The sequence below is a fragment of the Aspergillus bombycis genome (genome assembly GCF_001792695.1).
Source record: "Aspergillus bombycis strain NRRL26010 chromosome Unknown contig00087, whole genome shotgun sequence".
Classification (NCBI taxonomy): Eukaryota; Fungi; Ascomycota; class Eurotiomycetes; order Eurotiales; family Aspergillaceae; genus Aspergillus; species Aspergillus bombycis.
Genome location: NW_019170089.1, coordinates 124750 through 144512, shown reverse-complemented (window position 1 = coordinate 144512; position 19763 = coordinate 124750). Strand labels below are relative to the sequence as shown.

General features: G+C 48.1%; 7 protein-coding genes across 7 annotated transcripts; 5 read left to right on the top strand and 2 right to left on the bottom strand.

The window, feature by feature from the left end:
• Positions 1–898: 898 nt before the first annotated feature.
• ABOM_007970 (uncharacterized protein) lies at positions 899–1285 on the top strand (the record flags this gene model as incomplete). Its single annotated transcript, XM_022535099.1, has 1 exon — positions 899–1285. The coding sequence occupies one exon, from the start codon at positions 899–901 to the stop codon at positions 1283–1285; it is 387 nt and encodes a 128-aa protein (XP_022386259.1).
• Positions 1286–2524: 1239 nt separating this feature from the next.
• Positions 2525–4099, bottom strand: ABOM_007969 (uncharacterized protein; the record flags this gene model as incomplete). Its single annotated transcript, XM_022535098.1, has 1 exon — positions 2525–4099. The coding sequence occupies one exon, from the start codon at positions 4097–4099 to the stop codon at positions 2525–2527; it is 1575 nt and encodes a 524-aa protein (XP_022386291.1).
• Positions 4100–6121: 2022 nt separating this feature from the next.
• Positions 6122–6960, top strand: ABOM_007968 (uncharacterized protein; the record flags this gene model as incomplete). The annotated part of the gene is made up of 3 exons (XM_022535097.1): positions 6122–6514; positions 6566–6788; positions 6854–6960. 3 exons carry the CDS (start codon positions 6122–6124, stop codon positions 6958–6960), a joined length of 723 nt encoding a protein of 240 aa, XP_022386292.1.
• An 831-nt stretch (positions 6961–7791) lies between these two features.
• On the top strand, positions 7792–8921 carry ABOM_007967 (zinc-dependent alcohol dehydrogenase family protein; the record flags this gene model as incomplete). Its single annotated transcript, XM_022535096.1, has 2 exons — positions 7792–7957; positions 8026–8921. The coding sequence occupies 2 exons, from the start codon at positions 7792–7794 to the stop codon at positions 8919–8921; spliced, it is 1062 nt and encodes a 353-aa protein (XP_022386289.1).
• A 926-nt stretch (positions 8922–9847) lies between these two features.
• On the top strand, positions 9848–11938 carry ABOM_007966 (uncharacterized protein; the record flags this gene model as incomplete). The annotated part of the gene is made up of 8 exons (XM_022535095.1): positions 9848–10382; positions 10436–10513; positions 10576–10995; positions 11049–11198; positions 11284–11592; positions 11647–11741; positions 11793–11870; positions 11924–11938. The coding sequence occupies 8 exons, from the start codon at positions 9848–9850 to the stop codon at positions 11936–11938; spliced, it is 1680 nt and encodes a 559-aa protein (XP_022386290.1).
• Positions 11939–13044: 1106 nt separating this feature from the next.
• Positions 13045–15638, bottom strand: ABOM_007965 (Zn(II)2Cys6 transcription factor; the record flags this gene model as incomplete). The annotated part of the gene is made up of 8 exons (XM_022535094.1): positions 13045–13662; positions 13724–13901; positions 13956–14111; positions 14172–14384; positions 14442–14574; positions 14627–15348; positions 15406–15488; positions 15546–15638. The coding sequence occupies 8 exons, from the start codon at positions 15636–15638 to the stop codon at positions 13045–13047; spliced, it is 2196 nt and encodes a 731-aa protein (XP_022386287.1).
• A 905-nt stretch (positions 15639–16543) lies between these two features.
• ABOM_007964 (carbon-nitrogen hydrolase family protein) lies at positions 16544–17631 on the top strand (the record flags this gene model as incomplete). The annotated part of the gene is made up of 3 exons (XM_022535093.1): positions 16544–16701; positions 16759–16936; positions 16990–17631. 3 exons carry the CDS (start codon positions 16544–16546, stop codon positions 17629–17631), a joined length of 978 nt encoding a protein of 325 aa, XP_022386288.1.
• Positions 17632–19763: the final 2132 nt, after the last annotated feature.

Here is a 19763-nt window from a genome sequence, read left to right as displayed (position 1 = left end):
ATAACCAGAGGGATACTCTCCTCTGGTTGTCAGCTTATTGCACTGTTCGGACAAAGATTCCACGGAGCCATCAGCCGGACCAAGTGTCAATGCGGCCATATCATGTATCAACATCAACGCTACATGCTGCATTCAAGGATAATATCTCAGGCGTTGCTTATCACTTTGCAAAGGATTCTAGATGAAAAAGAATCTGCACGAGATAGGCCTCACTGGAATATACATGGGTTTTTTTGGCTGCGTCATGTCTTTACACAAGGTGCCGCATGCACGCAGTAAGCCTATCGTTAACATGTTATCCAAATTAACACACCACCAAGACAATACATACACTCACATACTGACGGACAAAGTTTTGGGTCGAACTAGACTAGTATATCTGATCGAGAAGACAACGCTCTCATGCATTGCGTGCGTCAGATTCCCGAGCCTTCCAGGATCCACCCCCAATTTTAGATAACCATAGATAGTGGCAGTAGAGGCCACGCAAGTAGTACAAGCCAAGAAGTGTCATCGCATGACCGAAAGCAATGACATCTCTGGCTGTGTTGATCTGCAAAGTAGGGCAGATGCATCACACGTCATCCACGTGTGCTCGGGCGGATGACGTCACCCGCCCGCCGTCAGATGGTTTCCAAGGGTTGCGACCCTATATCTCCCATGGGTCCTCCAACCTACTTTCTGTTTACTTCTAAAGAGGTATATGCCTGCCAAAGCGTCTAGAGAGAATACTAGTAAGGGTCACTATACTCAGCGAGGTGTAAGAGAAAAGCACCTCACCCTGCAACATCACATCATACGCCGGAGTTAGAAGGTCTTAACGTCATCAAGGTGAGTATGGACATCCATCTCTTGTGCTTCATGTCTGCAACTGAGATTAACAGTTAATTCAGTAACAATGGCTCCTATCCACGAACGTATCCGCCAGGATCTCCTTATCAAAGAGCGCAGTCTGTGGACCGCTCTCACCTCCGCTGACCCAGGCCCCGAGATCGAGAAACTGTCCAACCCCGAAGCCAATCTACTGTTTCCCCAAACACCCATCTTGACGTTGGACGGTGAACCCTCTCTACAACAAACACTAAAGCCACCATTCCATCATTTTGATGCGTTCGAATTGAAGGAAGTCCGAGTTATCATCATTGACCTCATGGCGGGAACCGTTACCTACAATATCAATGCCTCGAGAGGAAAGGAGCAGTATCGGGCCACAGGATCAACAACATGGAGTCAAGCGTCGGATGGGGAATGGAGAATCGTGGCGCATACAGAGACCATGCTGTGAAGTTGTCTTAGTGGGAGGCATTTTGTTCAATGATCTCGTTTCTTATCTATGTCCTTTAATTCCTTGATAAAGCTTGGCTTGTATGAATTTATGACCCTTTGAATATACCAGAGGATGATAACTATTGATTCTATATTATCGTTCGCACGTTAAAGTTGCTAATGTGCATATATACACCCGCTATGTAGAGTCTGGTGTGTGGGGTTGGAAGGCTCGGCAATTCCGAGCTTGGGTATTGTTCTACAGCAAAATGGAAGCAATATTCCTTTATTCAGGTTGACCCTGCTATTTATGTTACTTTCCAGGAAGGACAGAAAACTGATATACTATGAATGAAGTGCCTTTCATCAACAAGTCTGTCTGACAAAGATCTGAGAAGTCGCATCCTTCATTTAGGAAGTACGGATGAATTCTCTTACCACAAGGAACATTCCTGTTTTCCTAACATGATCCATTTGCCTATCAATATGAACCTCTGCACTTTTTCCCCCTTCTCCTTCGCTCTATCATCGTCTCTCTCCCATAATTATAGCCCGAAGCACAAACATGAAAACTAGAATCTACTAATCAAACAACCATGATGCTTCCTTGAAGCCGATGATCATGCAGGACGGAACAACAATGCTTCACAAGATGATTTCTACGACAGACCGAATAACAATGCACCAAGTAGATCTCACGAAGAGTGGCTCAAGTACAAAGGGCCAGATCTATTGGGGACGTGAACTCAATAGTCAGAGAGTGCAAAAGTTTTAAATTGGCTATTGATGCTGAAGGTAACTCGGTAGTAACAATGATCCCGAAGAACTAAACCAAACACATGAATGAGTGTCCTTATATATCGATCCTTATCGTGACTTTGACTCATGCTGTCTTGTCGTAGCTACAAGGCTGTCGTGTCGCTGTTACGATGCACGTGATCTTGGTGTCGCTGGAAGTGGCCGTCATTTATCCGTCTCGATGGATACTACAGGAAGTTGATAGCACGAAGCATTGATTACAGGACGACGTGTCGGGCTGCTATACCTAAGGTGGCGGAGCTAACCAGAACAGGGAATTCTCAGGTCTTCGCTTCATATATCAAATTCTATCCACGTTCCAAGCAGAGCCCCAAGCGGATGAGTTGCAGAATATCTGCCTAAGAGAACAGCAAGAATAGAACAAAACAGCCAAGCCGGCTCTGTGAAAGGCTGATTAGCTCCAATCTGAAACTTGTCAGGGCTCTGAACGGGCTCTCAGTCAACTCTTGAAGGTGATCTGACTAGATATATCAAAACCATCTTCGCACTCGTAACTTCCAGCATCCTTGATATCGCCACCTTTATATACCGAAACAAGAGGATATGGACACAATTTCCTTCTCCACCCTGATGCAGAGACTGCCTCCAACGTGTCAGGTGCAATACCGTTTTCCACCCAATCCACCACGTATTGTAATGGATCAATAGGGACAGGGCCCACGCCGCCGCCACAGTGGTGAACGCCTGGAGCTCCAAACAGACGATAGAAGTCTGAGACAAGTGGATCCTTGTCTTCCACCTGCTTGTAGTACTGTTCCGTTCCTCTAGGGGGGATCAACTGATCCGAGAGTCCATGCCAAGTGATCATCTTCCCGCCTGCATTCTTAAAGGCCATAAGATCTGGATTAGCTGTGCCCATTATATCATCAAAATCCTCTTTAGAACGGGCAAAGATAGCATCGAGCCCTGCATGGTCTAGCGCGGTCAAGTTGGCGGATGGATTGTGTAGAACTAATCGGCTAATCCAGTCCGTAGCTATAGGAAAAGGCGCACCGGTACAGTTGAGTGCTGAGCACATGGTATGCACGAGACTTGACTCTCCCATTGAGAGTGGAGTGCCTTTTTCAAGTCCATACCATAACAACAGGCCATCGGAGGATACCATCCCTGTCCAAGTGCTTTGTACCACAAGAACATCATTCTCAGAAACAATCACAGTTTCACCATTGCAATCAACCGTAGTATTAACCAAGACAAACGGGTCAAACTCACAAAGTTCTGGCAGGGAGATAACGCTATCCAGAACCCCGTCGATCTCGTCGCACTCTTTGATTGCTGCGGCAGTAGTAGCATCGGTTATACAACTGGAGGGCCAGGTATTGAGCCGATTCATAACAAATTGCGGCCAGAACTGGGAAACCACAAAGCTAGGCCAATTGACCCCTGGTGCAACAGCTAAAATCCCATTGTACGCAGATGGATATCGCTGCGCCAGCATTAAGCCCTGTCTGCCGCCTGTTGAACATCCATTCCAGTATGAAAATCGCGGTGCCTGACCGTAGAAGCTGGTCGTTACCTGCTTCCCGATTATAGCGGCATCGTTTAGCGCGAGATAGGCGAAATCCTCGAGTAACGCTATGTTTAAATTTCTTGATGCATCCAGTGACCATGTTTCGGAACTGAATCCATTCACCTCGTGGCCGCCATCCGTCGCTGCCACTGTGTAGCTTTGGGCCACGGCTGCTGCAAGAACTGCATCTTCAGACCTCGCTGCATATCCGCTGCCACCTGAGCCTTGTAGTCGATGGTTCCAGTTTTCGAGGGGCAGCCAGACGGTGACGTGTATAGAGTCATTACGCCCAGGATGGGTATACGTGACAGTCACGTTGCAGAAGTCAATTTCTGAGCGATCGTCTTGGTGATAATTAAGAACGGGGATGGCGCTGAGGTCAAGTATCTGTCCCCCAGGTATGGATGGAGGAGAGATAACAGCCAACGAACAACTTCCAGCTTGAGGAGCACTCGGTGTGAATGAGCTTGCTATAGCCATTGGAGGTAACTTGTAGTATAACATGGCGAACCTGGCCAGATGAATACTATAATTTACAGCTCGCCGTTCGCGCAGGGGGATATATATCGCAGGATACAATTGAATGGAGAAATACCACTCCCCACCGAGCGCACTTGTAACACAGGTGTCAATAACGGTAGAGTTAACTCAGTTAGACACGCCGACGTGTTTGAAATTTCAATGTCGGCCGAGAGAAGGCATGAGGTACGTCGCGATTGCTGAGGATCCTATACTTCAATTGCGGGCCATTTCATGTAAACAGCACGCTCCCAAAGTTCACTGCGTTCTTCGCCATGCAGATCGACGGTCTTTGGCTGGCTGTCTTAAGACTCGGTGTCCAGGGCATTACTAATGGGAATTGGAAAGCTTGACCAGATTCTCCAAAACGGTTAGGATGTATTATAAATCTACTTTTTTATGGTGAGCTGTGATGGAAATAAACACCGAGCGGGATTTGCTCGGGACTTGCTTTATAATCAAGTTTGAGACATCGCCTGTCTCTCATCATGGGAAAACTCCCTGGATGAGGCTCAGACTGGTATATGTATGGCAGGGCATGTGTATAAGAACGAAGATAGAACGTCTTACCTTAAAGGCGTACAATATGACATTGGATGAGTCCGACAGAAAGCTCACCAAGCTGACTACGAACAGGCTCTAGAAATGGGGATTGTTGATTAAAAGATAATACTGACGTGGAAAACTCTGGGCCGTGCCTATACGTATTGGTAGCCTTTACTTTCATGAGTTCTTGGTTATCACATTAGCAGAATTGGACCTTCTGCAACATCTTAATGGTGGTGGGAGGTATTATTCGTTAGCATTTGCTTACATGCAGGCTGCGGCAGCTGTTAACCAGGTGCGGAATATTGTCAAACGGACATTACGATAATTAGCCGGGAGATTATTGGTGTTTTCTCACTCGAGATGGGGGAATTTCTTCCACTTTGCAAAAAAAAAAAAAAAAAGATTATGGGAATGCTGCGGATTGAGTGTGTACCTGGAAGAGATATTCGAAAGTGAAAAGCCACCACGTGGATTCATAGGCATGTAACCTATTCACTAAGCTTGAATAGTGTAGACAACCTTATAACCAGAAATCTTGCTATAGCGGTGGTCCTGGAAGCCCTGTGGCACGGCGTCAAAGTCTTATCGTACATGCACGCTGTTATGTTTGATACTCGCTTCTTCTAACCATACGGACAGCATCGAAAACAGCTCGCTCACCAGCTCACGATCATTCTTTCAGGCCTGTGCATGTTGTATATCAGTTAGTGAGGTTTTATCAAAGGAAGATCTTCACCAAGGTGCATAGTGATGTACTGGATACCGAATCTTGCCATAGTAATGATCCTTCGAGAATGCATCCCAAACTAGCACATCACCGAATTGAATACCTTCCTTGACTGTCTCTGTATTAGGTTTTCCCGGCCGGGTCGTGCAAAGATATCCTCCCCTACTTAAAGTCTATGAGCCTGGAGCCTTTTCTTCTGGTATTACGGTTTGTCGACAGACATTCTTCGGTCGCCTGATTCAGGCTGGCAAGGGCATGCACCCAGCCATGATGCCATGACCATCGGATCATCACATATTATTTTCTTTTAAAAAGACCAGAAATAACTCAAAAGTATTAGCCAGTCTAAGGACCAGTTGGTCTGCAGGTTGAAAATTTTAACCGATGGGAGCTTGCGGTGAGGCATCGTCTGGCCCGAAGCCCGCATGCTGTCTTCGGCCTTCTCACCGAAGACCCAGAGTGTGCCAGTCACTGTGTTATGGATGCAGTGAGATCAATTGGAATCGGTCGTTCATTGGGCCTTCCATTCATCTCCGTGTCACGGTATCGAAAGTTCGTCAGAAGCTCATAAAAGCAACGATTGGTCCCCATTATTCCTGCACTCATCATGCTTTCAGTGTTTGCTACCTTCGCCTCAAGATCTTCACAAACCAGTCAAAGAAGAAATTATTGATCGACCTACGTACGCACTGCAACGGAGGTCCGGAAGTATAGTCTTGTCCACTAGTGCCATGTTTGCCTTGAGTAATGGGATCCAGATCCCTGCAGTGGGATTTGGCACCCTCGCTAGCGAAGGTGCCAAGGGCGAGACCTACCGTGCTGTCTCCCACACACTAATAGTTGGGTATGGGCTGTTAGACTGTGCCTGGTTCTACATGAATGAGCAGGAAATTGGAGAGGCTATCAAGGATTTCTTAACTGTCAACTCTAGCGTTAGACGGGAGGATGTTTTCATTGTCACGAAGGTCTGGAACCGTCTCCACCAATACGAGGACGTGCTGTGGTCTATGGAGAGCTCTTTGCAGAAGCTGAAGCTCGGCTATGTCGACATGTTCCTCGTTCATTGGCCCATTGCTGTCGAGAAGGAGAATTGCGAAACCCCTATGCTGGGACCAGATGGAAAGGTATGGCTTCCCGACGACCCCCTATCCCGTACATGTGACTAACAGGGGAAGTATGTGTTTAACCGAGAGCTCACGGAGAACCCCGAGCCAACATGGAGGAATATGGAGCAACTTTACGCAGAGGGCAAGGCGCGGTGCATCGGCACGTCTAACTGGGCCGTTGCGGGCTTGGAAAAATGGTTGAAATTTGCAGAAGTAAAACCCCATGCGAACCAGATCGAGATCCATCCCTTCTTGCCCAACAATACCCTCGTGGAGTATTGTTTCGACAGCGGTATCCTTTCCATGGCATTCTCCCCTCTAGGCTCGAGCTCACCTTTAAACGCATTTACCTTTCAGACGAAGCTTTCAATGCAATCAAAAAGGTCAAAGAGGGACGTCATTACCGTTTCGTTAACATAAATGATATATTCGGCTACGATGTTTGGCCGGAGGAGTCAGCCTAAGTGCGTGTACACTTGTGCGCTTGGGATAATAGGCCGAGAATGTCGATGATGACGCTACCGGTGTGTGACGAGTCCTGCACATCTTGGGTCTCTCATAGACACACTCGTGGCTTTGAATGTTAGGTCTATAAAGTCTTACCTTGTGTGCTTGGCAATTGAGTAGCTTCATAAGCTGAATATTTTGTAGGAGAATCGTACTCTAATTGTATTTTGTGTGCTGGAGCAGGTATCCACATTCCCTTCAGCCTGTATCGTTCTCATTGTTATGTGACCAAAACTGAAAGGGATGTGGTGTCGAGCCACCAAGGGGACATGCACACTTGCCCTCGACATGGAGCACAGCCCCTAGCCTCCAATAGCAGATCATAAGCGTGGCCGTAAGGGGGAGAGTCTAGAGTACTAGAGACCTGGAAGTTTGGGGTGGATCCCAAACGCCCGTGTCATGCTACTCGCCGGAACGAGCGTGTCCGTTGCTGGAAAAGATGCACTTTTTACCATGTTCAAATCCCGGTGCAAAGGCCGTGGACAGTCTCTGCCTTTCCATGGTTCTGAAAACTAAAATAACATGAAATAAACAACCCTAAAAATAACAGGGGCTCTCATTCGGCGCGATCAGGAAGATCGAATCAAGTCGTTAATTAATCTCTCCGCACTAGAAGAATCACATTAAGTCATAAAATCATCATAGCAATTATCCTTGAGAAGGACAATAAACTATAAAAGCACGGTTAGTTTCGTCTCTCCGGATGGTATTATTCACTCGAAGACTAGGAACCGTTATCGACTTCGTGAAAATCCGCAAAAGGAAAATAGAAAGCACATCTGGACAAAATGTCCCTCCCGACTACCACCAACCTCTGGGCCGTGCACGGTAGTGCCCCAGGTGCTGGATTAGGCGCCCTGAAGTGGAAGAAGAACCAGGACGTCCCTAAGCTCCATCCTCGCGACGTACTGGTGAGATTGCGCGCAGGATCATTGAACTACCGTGACATCGTGAGTAAGTCAGGAGGAACTTCCCAGGCCTTGCCCTTCCTCGTTGATCCCACTGACCTCTCGTGCAAACAGTTTGCCAAGGCACCTATCCTCGCAAGCTAATCGACGGCGTCGTGCCCGGTAGCGATGGGGCTGGAGAGGTTGTTGCCGTCGGGTCCGCGGTCTCCCGCTTCAAGAAGGGGGACCACGTGGTGACAACCTTTTATCAGGACTTTTTTGGCGGACCAGCTCCGACGGAGGCGAACTCGCAGAAGGCCCTGGGCGGCTCTGCCCACGGGACCTTTCGTGAGTATGGAGTTTTTGATGAGCATGGGCTATTGCCCCTCCCAACCAATCTCAACTATCTTGAGGGTGCGACACTTTCCTGCGCTGGGCTCACGGCGTGGAACAGTTTGAACGGGCTACAGTACCTGAAGCCTGGAGACTGCGTACTTACCCAGGGAACAGGCGGTGTGTCCCTGTTCGCCATTCAGTTCGCGTTAGCAACCGGTGCAGTCGTGATCGCCACGACGTCCTCAAACAGTAAAGCTGGAAAGCTCCGGGAACTTGGTGTCCATCACATCATCAATTATCGGGAAGAGCCTAATTGGGGCGCTAAAGCAAAGGAGTTGTCTCCAAAGGGCCTCGGTTGTCAGCGGATCATAGAAGTCGGTGGGCCGAAGACGATCAAACAATCATTACAGGCGGTAGCACCGGGTGGCCACATTGCCATTGTTGGATTCCTGACGGGATTTGAGAAGGAAGAGGACCATCCTTCGTTCCTCGAGCCATTCTCGCGCATGTGTATAGTGCGTGGCATTGAAGTCGGCAATCGGACGCAGTTCGAGGAGATGATCACTGCCATTGAAGCTAATGACATTCACCCCGTCATTGATCCTGCTGTCTTCCCTCTCGAGGACCTCCCGCTGGCATTCCAATATCAGTATGATCAGAAGCATACAGGGAAGGTTGTGGTCAGCATTGGGTGAAGTTGTAGTGGGTATATTGATCCCGAGAGGTGCTGAAATATCGATTGAGTGAACCCGGGGTTTTGTCGTCAGTAGAAGGCCATGAGAAAGACTGAGTGTGTAATCTAGATATAATTAAATGTACTAGGTTGACGAAGCGTTTTTTCTAGCGCAGGGCTTTTCCAGGGGCTTCTGTTGCTGCTACACCTCGTAGGAAGATACAGTTGTCAGAGTATGGAAGTACCTAGCGAAGTTGGATTCCACCATCTTCGATTTACAGCTACGCAAGCCCAGGCCGCTGTTGGGCTTCTTAGTCTCAATAATTTCTACGACCTTTTGCGGCTGGAATGTTGCCAATAGGCTTTCACATGTTGCCAGTTTCTAGATGCAAGAACATTCCTGGGTGGATCCCAGGAGCCAGATAGGATTCAATCTGTAAGCGGCCCTTTAGCCCTAACCTGGCGGTCGGAAACTAACAAGAGCACGCCTTAGAGTCTGTCTTTATCCTATACTCGATCGAGACTCAGAAACTTCCCTGAAAAACACGAGAGATGGTGACATGGGAATTATCTACTGTGAAGTTATACATTTCGCCTTTCAGATGAAGGTGAAGTATTTCCATCTCTTGCCTTTCTCTTAACACATAGTATCGTTTGAACTGTAAAGGACGCAAGTCAAATGAATCAGCTGCCCGGTAACGTCTGTTTGGCGGCGGGTGAGTCCGGCAGCAGGTGAAAATAGTATGAAGCGGGTCCACTTGAGGAGCTGCTGTTATACCCCAAATCGGAGAAGACGGGCTTTGTAAAGGTAGATTATCCATTCTGGTGGCCTTTGGCCTTGCTCTTAGTCAATGTATTAGCTTTATAATGACAAGCCTCACGCCTACACTGCCTTGTCCCCGACACGAAATATGAAGCCAGAGCTACATATCTCCATCCTGCTTTCAAATGGCTGCATCTACTGACACAGCCCAAATGACAACCATGCTCAGTTGTCCATGCTCGAGTGCCTGCGAGCTAAACTCCATTGGATCTTTTACTATTCCCCGGGGTGCCTCCAATGACGATATAGCCGCAGCAAGACGAGACTTTTCTCAGCGGGAGATCGAAGATATGATTATTGAATTAGACACACCGCTACCTTGTCCAACGGCCACCCTGTCCTGCAGTGCAATCCAGTCGGCTCTCCCTTCCCCCCCGGATGTCCAGAAATACGCGTCCCCCCTTCGGTGGCCCAAATGGCGCAAGTCGATAGTGACATGGATTTCATGCGTGGTGACATGCGTGGCATGTTACTCTGCTGGTGAGATGAGCCCAGCATCAGCAGAGCTAACAGCGGAATGGGGTATCACGTTGACAACCTATAATTCTGCTGTTACGGTCTTCTGTATTGGGTTCGGTGTGGCACCGATGATTCTAGCTACGTGTTCTGAGATCAATGGGAGAAAGCCAGTATTTATTGGCAGCGGGATTATATTCTGTGGTACACGGTAATGCTCCTTGACCTTGACCCATACAGGCTAATGCAATGCAAAGCTTCCACCGTCGCCTGTGGTGGCACTCGTGTATTTGCCGGTCTTCTGATTGCCCGGCTGTTCCAGGGAATAGGCGCATGTACGTTTATCCTCCCGCTCCTATTCTTCTGTCGGACACCCCTCTTACCTAGAAATTTGCAGCGACCTTCTCGACCATGGTTGGGGGTGTTATTAGCGACATCTACAGCACAGAAGAGCGAAACATCCCGATGGCGCAGTTTTCGAGTGCTGCATTGCTGGGTACAGGACTCGCGCCACTTCTCAGTAGCGTTGTTGTCTACCATTCTACCTGGCGCTGGGTGTATTACTCTCACGCTATTGTTTCAGGCTTCTGTGTTGCGGTGATGTTTCTGTTTTTCAGAGAAACGCGCAGCACTGTTCTTCTCCGGCGAAAAGCAGATGCATTAAACAGATATTATGAGGAGCTCGAGCATCTAGGGTACTATGGAGTTATCTTTGAGGGGACGAGTGAGGTAAGACGAATCCGATGGAGACCAAAGGATGAGGAGCAGCAGTATTCGTTCCGACAAATGATGAAAGTCTCCTGCTACCGTCCATTCCGTAAGTGATAGGCACGGCCCAACTAGTCATTAGCAGACCCTGATCATTGTTAGACATGCTCGTGACCGAACCGGTAGTATTTTTATTTTCTCTCTGGTTATCATTTGGCTGGGCCGTGCTGTATCTTCAATTCAGTGCTGTGCCGCTGGTTTTCAGGACCAACCACAACTTTAGTACGGAACAGATCGGCGCTGTCTTCACTGGTATGATACCTACATGAGCCACTTCTCGCTCGCACTTGCTTTCATCACTTACTGACATTTTTCTTTTATTTTTTAAATAAAAAAGCTATGTGTTGTGGCGTCATCATCATAACAGTTGTGAGCATATACCAGGAGCGGATCGCTAATCACTTTGGCCTGCTTCCCAAGACACCTGAAGCTCGCCTCTACTTCGCATGCCTACAGGCGGTACTCGTGCCTGTAGGTCTGTTCTGGTTTGGGTGGACCTCTTTCCCTTCTATCCACTGGATCTTCCCTACCATGGCCATCGGATGTTCAACCATGGGGATATTCTCTGTTTATCTGGCGGTTTTCAACTACCTAGCTGACGCATATGGTCCATATGCAAGTTCCGCAATTGCAGCTCAGTCCTTTTGTTTGTGCCTCCTTTACTCAGTTAGAGAAGCCCTCCTACTAAGATTACGATCAGGTCGGAATCTCCTAGGTGGTATCTTTCCTTTAATCACCGATACGATGTTCACGAATCTTGGTTACCCCGCCGCCTCAAGCCTCCTCGGGGGGATAGTAAGTTATATCTCTCAGCGAGGATACGCCACAAGTTCTAACAAAATACAGGGTGCTGCCCTGACCCTTGTGCCGTGGGTGTTAGTTTTTTACGGTCCAACTATTCGTGCCAAGAGCAGAATAGCTAGTGTACGTTTGACTTGTCCATCGGTCAATCAATTTACACTAACCATTGAACCTAGATTATGGCCACTTGAGTATCTGGAGAGCACATGCCTACAGCTGAAGGGATTTTCGGCTTGTTGGGCTATGCTTCTCCATAGAACGTTTTCCACCTATAGACAGATTGATAACCATTACCGAGGTATTCGGATCGTGTATGGAATTTTTCTTTATATAGAATGACACTAGCTTTCCTTGTAATCTCTACCATCAATTCCTCCGCGTGGATACTCCGCATTTGCGCTGTATTTGTTCGGACCCTTGAGTTCCATCTGGCTTGGAGAACGGTAATTCTGCTGGGCTCCTTCGCCTTTCCAGTTCCCTTTGGCCACTATGACATGCCTTCCTTTATTTCAGTGGTCTACGACAGTCGGCCAGAATTGTCATTTCTTCCCTGATGGATGGACGGGCTCATTTGCCCGAGTCCAAGAACCCTGTAGAAAAGTGGTTTTATAGAAGTGGAGCCAAAGCGACACCGGGTAAGCAGTATCCGGACATGAAAGCATCTCGCCGGCTGGCTCAGCCACACTTTTCAGTGGTTCAAGTTTTTCTAGCCCGGATAATGCTTACCCTGTTGGACAAAGGACCAGTAAAAGCCGTCTCTTGTGTTCCAGTCTCCATTTACCTTTTCGACCTGTGGGTCTGGATAATGCTTACCCGTGCTGGGCGTGCCCTATCCACTCACCATGCTAAAGACGAGGACAGTAGCCAGTCCTTTCTCCTCATTGTTCGCGTTCAGTCAGAGCATATCGCTTGAAGATTAATGCCGTCATGCCATGATGTCAATCGCACTCACGCAACCCTGGTTTTGCCATACTTTTTTTCTTTTCTTTTCTTTTCTTTTCTTTTTTGCTAGTACTCTTAGACGGCCCGCAGGTACGGACGAAACTCAAGTCGGCCGAGAGGATAGAGCGCATTCTAATGCGGTTAGGCACGACCTCTTCGTCGTTCGAGCGTATGGATGGGGAAATGATCTCTGACTACAACCAGTATGCTTCAATTATTGACTAAGCACATCTGAATTTCATGCCCAAGCTACAGGATACAATTTTAGTGACTTGAGGTGACTTATAATGGAAGATGCGGTTAATTCGTTGCATGTTTCAGTGGGGACTAGACCGAGGAGAGAACCTTGCCATGTCTACAAGGGTGGTTGTAGATCAGGCTGGTACCATACATCGCTAAAAGTTGTATATTCGTCCCATCTCGGAACTGCAAATGTGCACTGGGCAGCGCTCATGATCCATGGATTCATTTGAGCGTCTGCATTTGCATGCCCTCTGTCCTCCCCTCCGGCATGGTGATCAGTCTGTATTAGCCAATCTAAATTATCCTCAAGCAAGGAATCCATCGCTATGCTATACTCTGCTTCGTATCTGTTCGCCTCCACCTCTGGAGGGCCGGTGAGGTCACTCACCGGCATCCCTCGGGTGGATTCAGCGAGACCTAACGGCTCAAATGATGAAGGCCCCAGGGATTGCACTTGAAAATTGCACTCAGTTGCCGATGGGGTAGCCCTGGCTAGATTCTCGTCCCTGACAGCTTCTGGAGTTAGCCATTCGTACGCAAGAATTCTGAGGGCGCGAATAGCCCGGCAGCTCCAACACCATGCAGCACTCATGCTCTCAAGAGCGTCTAGACAGATTCGTAGATTAGAGATCCCTCGGCGACGAACAATAGGAGTGGTGGACATAGCGTCCATCAAATGTATAATAGCAGCCGTGAAGGTGCTATGCACGGTGACAATCGGAATAAGGCGCTATCCGGGGAAGGGGGGAGAAAAATCAGCCTGTGAACAAGACGTGTGGTAAGAAGCTTACCAAGGTGTAATGATCCTGATATGTGCGCAGCAGCTTTGTGACTTCCAGAGCTGCGTGTCTGCAGATCTGCAGATGTACGTTCGACTCCTCTGACGAATCCGACAAAACTCGAGATAAAATGCGACGTTTCGCGATGAGAGGACGATGTAGAAGGATCTGAATGACATTGTATTGAATGCTGCACACGTTTTTAGGATCTCTTATATTTCACAACGAGCTCAGGAGGGCTTACTGGAGTTGGTATATGTGTGGAAGGCACGGTGTTCGAACCGACCCTGAGAGCCGAAGAAAACTTGGGAGGTCACGGTAGAAGTTGTTCAACGCAAGATCAGTTCGGGTGACTATACTCTCTAATTCGCGTCGTTTGAGTTCACCGTGGGGCGCATACCTGTGGATAAGAGGGTGAGTACAGCGATGGCAACCAACAACCCAGTCTCAGAGCCCGTACACTATATACAACGCCTCTGTCGCTATATCCAGAAGTTCAGATACATAACTTGACGTAGAGGCGATCCGTACAGGGGTATTCGCCAAGGTCTGATCTCTCGTGGACCATGGGATCCAAGGGTCGAACTCAGCAGTTTGGTACTTGCTTGGCTTTGGGCAGGTTATATCGCATCGTCGTGTCATTCCCGGGCGTCCATGGCCAAGGCTAAATAGTCTAGACAGAATCAAACTTGTTAACTTCCTGTCATCATAGTCAAATTCTACCACTTACTTGTCTAAAGTATAGCAGCCCCACCAGGCAACCTTTCGAACTTCAGCCTCCAACCCAGAGATATGTGCTGTAGGCACCCAGCTTGAGCAGTCAAGATTGAGGCCTAGATTGAACGCCATTCTCATTGCCATACCTGAGAAGAATCAGCAATAGACCAGGGTCACTATGTACATGGGCACACTGACCTACGAAGAGCCAGCCGAGAGATTCGCGATCTTCGGCCATGGCATTCAGCCCCAGTAACACCGCCGCTTGGACAGTGGGCACTGTCGGAGCTTCCATTCCCTGCTGCAGTAATATTTTTGCCTCGCGTGCAAAGCTCTCGCCAGCAGTTTTAGGATTAGTAAGAACAGCTCGAACCTCGCAGCGGTCAGAGTAGCGAGCTGCCAGAGCAAAGATAGCTAGGAGAAGCAAGGGAGTGCAATACTTTCCCGAGCGATGAAAGGTATAGTCTTGCATGAAAGCGTCCTTGTGTACAACATAATTCCATGGGTTCTGCCACCTCCAATACAGGTCCAGCAAGTGGTCCTGAAGCTCTTGTGGTATTCCCTGATTATTGTTGAATTCTGTGATAGGGCTGAAATCACAGGCGTTTCTGAGAGCAAGCGGCTCGACGGAGACTTCATGGATGCGGCCGTGAAGCAGGCTGTAGTTACTTAGGGTTCCAAAGTACCGCAACTCACCATTAGAAGTGAGATTTAGGCGAGCGGTCATCCCACTGATTTCCGTTAGTGGGTCAATCCGGTGAGGTTCGTTGGCATCATCCTCCGTCTCTCTATCGCTTTCGGCCCCGGCATCGGCAAGATTTTCAGGCGCATAGGGAACGTCTCTCCCGAGAGACAATAGTTCCTGCTCGAGCAGATCTATGCGAGCCTGAAGAGACCGCACAAGTTTCTTGCTTGGTGGTCTCGCCGATAGACCTCAGTCATGAGCAAGTAGAAAGTTCAGGGGTCAGCAAACTCACTTGCGCTTGCTCTCGGTGTGCTGATATTCGCACGTCACGTTTCGTTGCTGACAAGGACCGCAGCACGGCTCGACACCATCGCACTAGGATCGGCCGTTAGACCCTATGGCTACAGAGTCTTTGCACAGTACGTTGCTCACTCGAATACGTTTCATCCGGCAAAGCACACATGCCACGGAAACTCTTTGCCTGGTCTTGGATGGGCCGGACGCATTGGCCATGGCAATGGACATGGTTTAGGATGCAGTCGTCGTATTTCCCCGTCGCTTTACAGATCCATGAGATCCGCTGATTGCGTGTCAACTTCTTCCACTAGGGCTACAAGCATGGGGGGGAGTCTTGCGACCGATGAGAAAAGCCCGCCAAGATGCCATCGGGATTTGCTTTCTAGGCCATATCATGACGTAAGCGATATCCTCTTACACCCTAACTAGTTACTTTTTCGGAGATCCAAACCACTATCATACGATGGTGGGCTTCGACCTTCTCAAGCTGGCTGCTAGAAACGCCTTTACGATGATTCTTACCAACAGTTTCCACCGCCACCTTTTGTAGACACACGGGGGAAACATCACTTTAGGGGTTGTCTCCAGATACTTGAACTTGTCCTAAACAGTTGTACCTACTATACGGGATCTCCATGTTGCTTAGAGGCATTTATTATCATGCTATTACAGACCAGCACCTTACTTCTATAACCAATGCCATGCATAAGCTAGAAAGACACTTAAAGCTGGATGGTTTTCTGAGACGATACACCACGGAAGAGTAGTCCCTAGTGCAACATACCTGGAACTGATCACCAATTACAATTTTGTATATGAAGTTCACAGGGGGTTGAACAACATCTGTTAGGTGATTATCCACCAAGTATCTGACGCGAAGGAATATTAGCCGGATATCGTTGAATCGGATATTGATCTCTATCTAATCGTTAACGGGTAATGCTTACCCGCATTCATGCATCCTTCTCCACCTGAGAGGTGTAAGTGAGACCGGATAATGCTTACCCTTTACTGTTCCTGGATAGTATATAGGATAGCATAATTTAGTTCCCATAACTTATAGCCTTGGAATCTGCCAAATTCAATGAAGTACCCTCTCTCAGGTTGTTCACACAACAAATCTATATGGCAGTATGGGTAGAACTATCAGGGTAGCAGCTGTGCAAGCAGAACCTGTATGGAACAATTTGCAAGGCGCAGTGGGGAAAACGATCTCGATTATCCAGTGTGCTGCGAATGAAGGAGCCAACGTTATCGGCTTCCCAGAGGTATGGATCCCCGGGTTTCCATGGTAAGTCAATACCGCACAATTAGCTCCAGTTACAGGATAGATCCTAAGCCAGCTCAGGAGTATATGGTCTCGTGGTGCTGTGGAAAACACTCCATATATGAATGAGTACTTCAAAAATTCGCTGGAGAGGGAATCGCCAGAGATGGATCAAATTCGGTCTGCAGTAAAGGATGCTGGGATGTTCTGCGTTCTGGGGTATTCAGAGCGTTATAGGGGCAGCCTCTACATGGCTCAGGTACGCCATTTTCCAATTCCACGCCACATTTCCCCCTATCTTACAGTGAGAAGTCCTTCATTGATGAGAATGGCGATATTGTTCATCACCGTCGGAAGATGAAACCCACCCATATCGAGCGCGGCTACTGGGGCGATGGTCAAGGAGCGTCGATACAACCTGTAGCGAAGACGTCTTTTGGAAACATTGGAGCCCTCAACTGTTGGGAACACCTCCAGCCCCTACTTAAATATTTCGAATATTCTCAAGATGTCGAGATACACATTGCCAGCTGGCCTCCAATATGGGATATAAAGGAAGGGATCGAGTGGGCGGACCATATGACAGCAGAAATGAGTACAAAGATTTGTCAAACTATGGCCGTCGAGGGTACTTGCTTTGTGTTGGTTTGTACGCAGGTGATGAGCGAGGAAAGCAGAAAGATTAACAATTTGGAGGACTTCAAGTTTGCTCAATGTCCGGGCGGTGGGTTCAGCATGATATTCGACGCCTTTGGGAAGCCTCTAGTGAAGGCACTTCCACCTGGGGAGGAAGGCATACTCTACGCCGATGTTGATTTAGACCTAAAGAGACAGGCTCAGCAGAGTTTAGATGTTATCGGCCATTACTCAAGGCCGGACCTACTGAGTCTGAATGTGACAGCTACAGAAGCTGAGCCGATAGTTTTGTTAAAGGAAAACGAGCCCAGGCATTGATAGCCATCTATTTGCCATCGCATCTCTCTCGGGCAGCACATCGGTGGGCATAATTCAATCAACCTGGTTGTTTCGGAAGGCCTCTATGATGACGGGAGTGCATCACAGTTGTCTACCGTTACAGAAGAGTATCTCGAAGCTCCTCGTCAATAGCGCGGTGCTCTATTCGCTACGTCCAAGCGAGCATTTTTTACCCTAGGGAGTTCCCGGGTTTGCAGTGTCTTGAATGCTGTCGAGAATATTCTAGCTCTTTCAAAGCTTCTTGGTTACACCTAGATTCTAGGTCACGTTTATGATCGTGCTGGCAGAATGCATGGGTTGGGAAGGGCTCTAGAAAGAAAATAGTATCTAGTGCATGTCAGTATAGTGTAGGGTGTGAGGGGTGTTGTGGTGGTTTATACTGAAGTCGGATTCCCGGATGAGGGTTATTATAGAGGGGTGGAGGGGAATGGGGCAGAACAGTCTCTTGCCCAAACTCCTCAAGATGTAGGGCCCATGAATAAACATTGGTAGGCAGAATAAACGAGTCATCCGGAAGAGCAAAAAAGAAGAAGAGCAGGAAGTTCATTTCACCACTAATCAAGAGAAGCCAGGAATCGCCTTCCTATTTGAGTCTAGGCTGGCAATATAAGGTGGCAATGAACAGGCTGACATGATTGTTGGAATTGGTAATGTCCGGCGATAAAAGTATAGCTTAAATAGAGGTTTTTGTAAAATAAATCCAGGGAAATTGTATCTTCTAGATTACTATATTTATCACGCATTCAGCGCCAGAAACTTCTACCCTGTAAGGTCTAGGCGACTGGGTTACTGTTGCTCGACTTAACCCACTACTCTTCAATAAACGGACAAATCAAGAAGATCAGTGGCCATTGTGGGTTCGGCAAGCAGTGGCCCACTACAGTCGCTGATCCCTGGGGCCAATGGTTTAGTGGATGTCTTGGACTCCTTCAACCAACGTCTTTCGATCCCTCGGACGGGGTCTGTGATCTGCAGGCTGTCGAAGGTAATCGCCACGCGGAGGTCAGCTCGATCGACATAGTGTCAGACCAGATCTCGACGTTGCGAATTGTCTTTCACCGTGTAAAACAAGAGAGTGTGCCGTGGTAGAAAAGGAATAGCTCAGATGAAGTGAGACTGGGCCTGGACCACATAGTCATTGCCGATTCTAGCACTTATAATAAAGAAGATAAAATTTAACGTTCATAATTTAATCTAAGAAAGGCAGGGATAAAGGAAGTAAAATAAGTGTCCTCAAACCCTTACTACTACGCGAAGGCCTAAGGCAAATCTGCCGGTACTAAGCATCTAGAGGAATTTGCTCGAAGACCTGCCAAAAGTACAGATTACTGGACCACCATCACGCAGCATACCATCAAAGGATCTAAGACTAGTGGCTGCAAGGAACATGCACCCTCTCGCACTGCCTCCCAGAATCGCAATAATAAGCGACTCGTCGGGAGATTGCCGAAGGACAGACAGGGCTCCGGGCCGCTCGTGGGGGCCATTTGGAGTGTCTATAACGTGGCACTCCTGGAGGCTTGGGTACCTTTTGTTTAACAGGTCAGGTGTATCCTTGAGACGAGCTTAATTGCCCGGGCACGCTTGCGAAAGATTAGTGCTGACTCAAAACGTTGAATTGGCTTGGATCATTCTACCCGAGCAGATGGGATGGTATATGTTCAATTAAGTGGGTCGACGAGGTCCACGTGCATCTTACAGTAGTAGTACTTCTTATCCCCGGCCAACAAATGCTCGACCGGTGCAGTAACCTGCTCGTTTAAATTGCCAACACCAGATATTGCTCACTGCATGAGCTGGCCTCCCCATGATCTTGGCAATAGGTTTATGAGTGGCTGATAAGAACCACACACATGGGAGTTAGTGATGCACCGGCGGCTCGGTTCCGTCCTTATATTGGGGCAAGATATAGCTTCCTCATGGCCGTCCACTTAAATGGCGCCCTGCACTTCCGTTCTGGGAAAATGGTCTCACGGTTAAAAATGATGGGCTGTTCGGTGGGGCACCCCCTTCCTACCGAAAGAAATTAACTCCAGATTTGATATCTGTCAGACAGCGAAAATTATTCAGAGACAGGCAAGTGGAGTTCTAGTCTAATTTTAGGGTTAGGT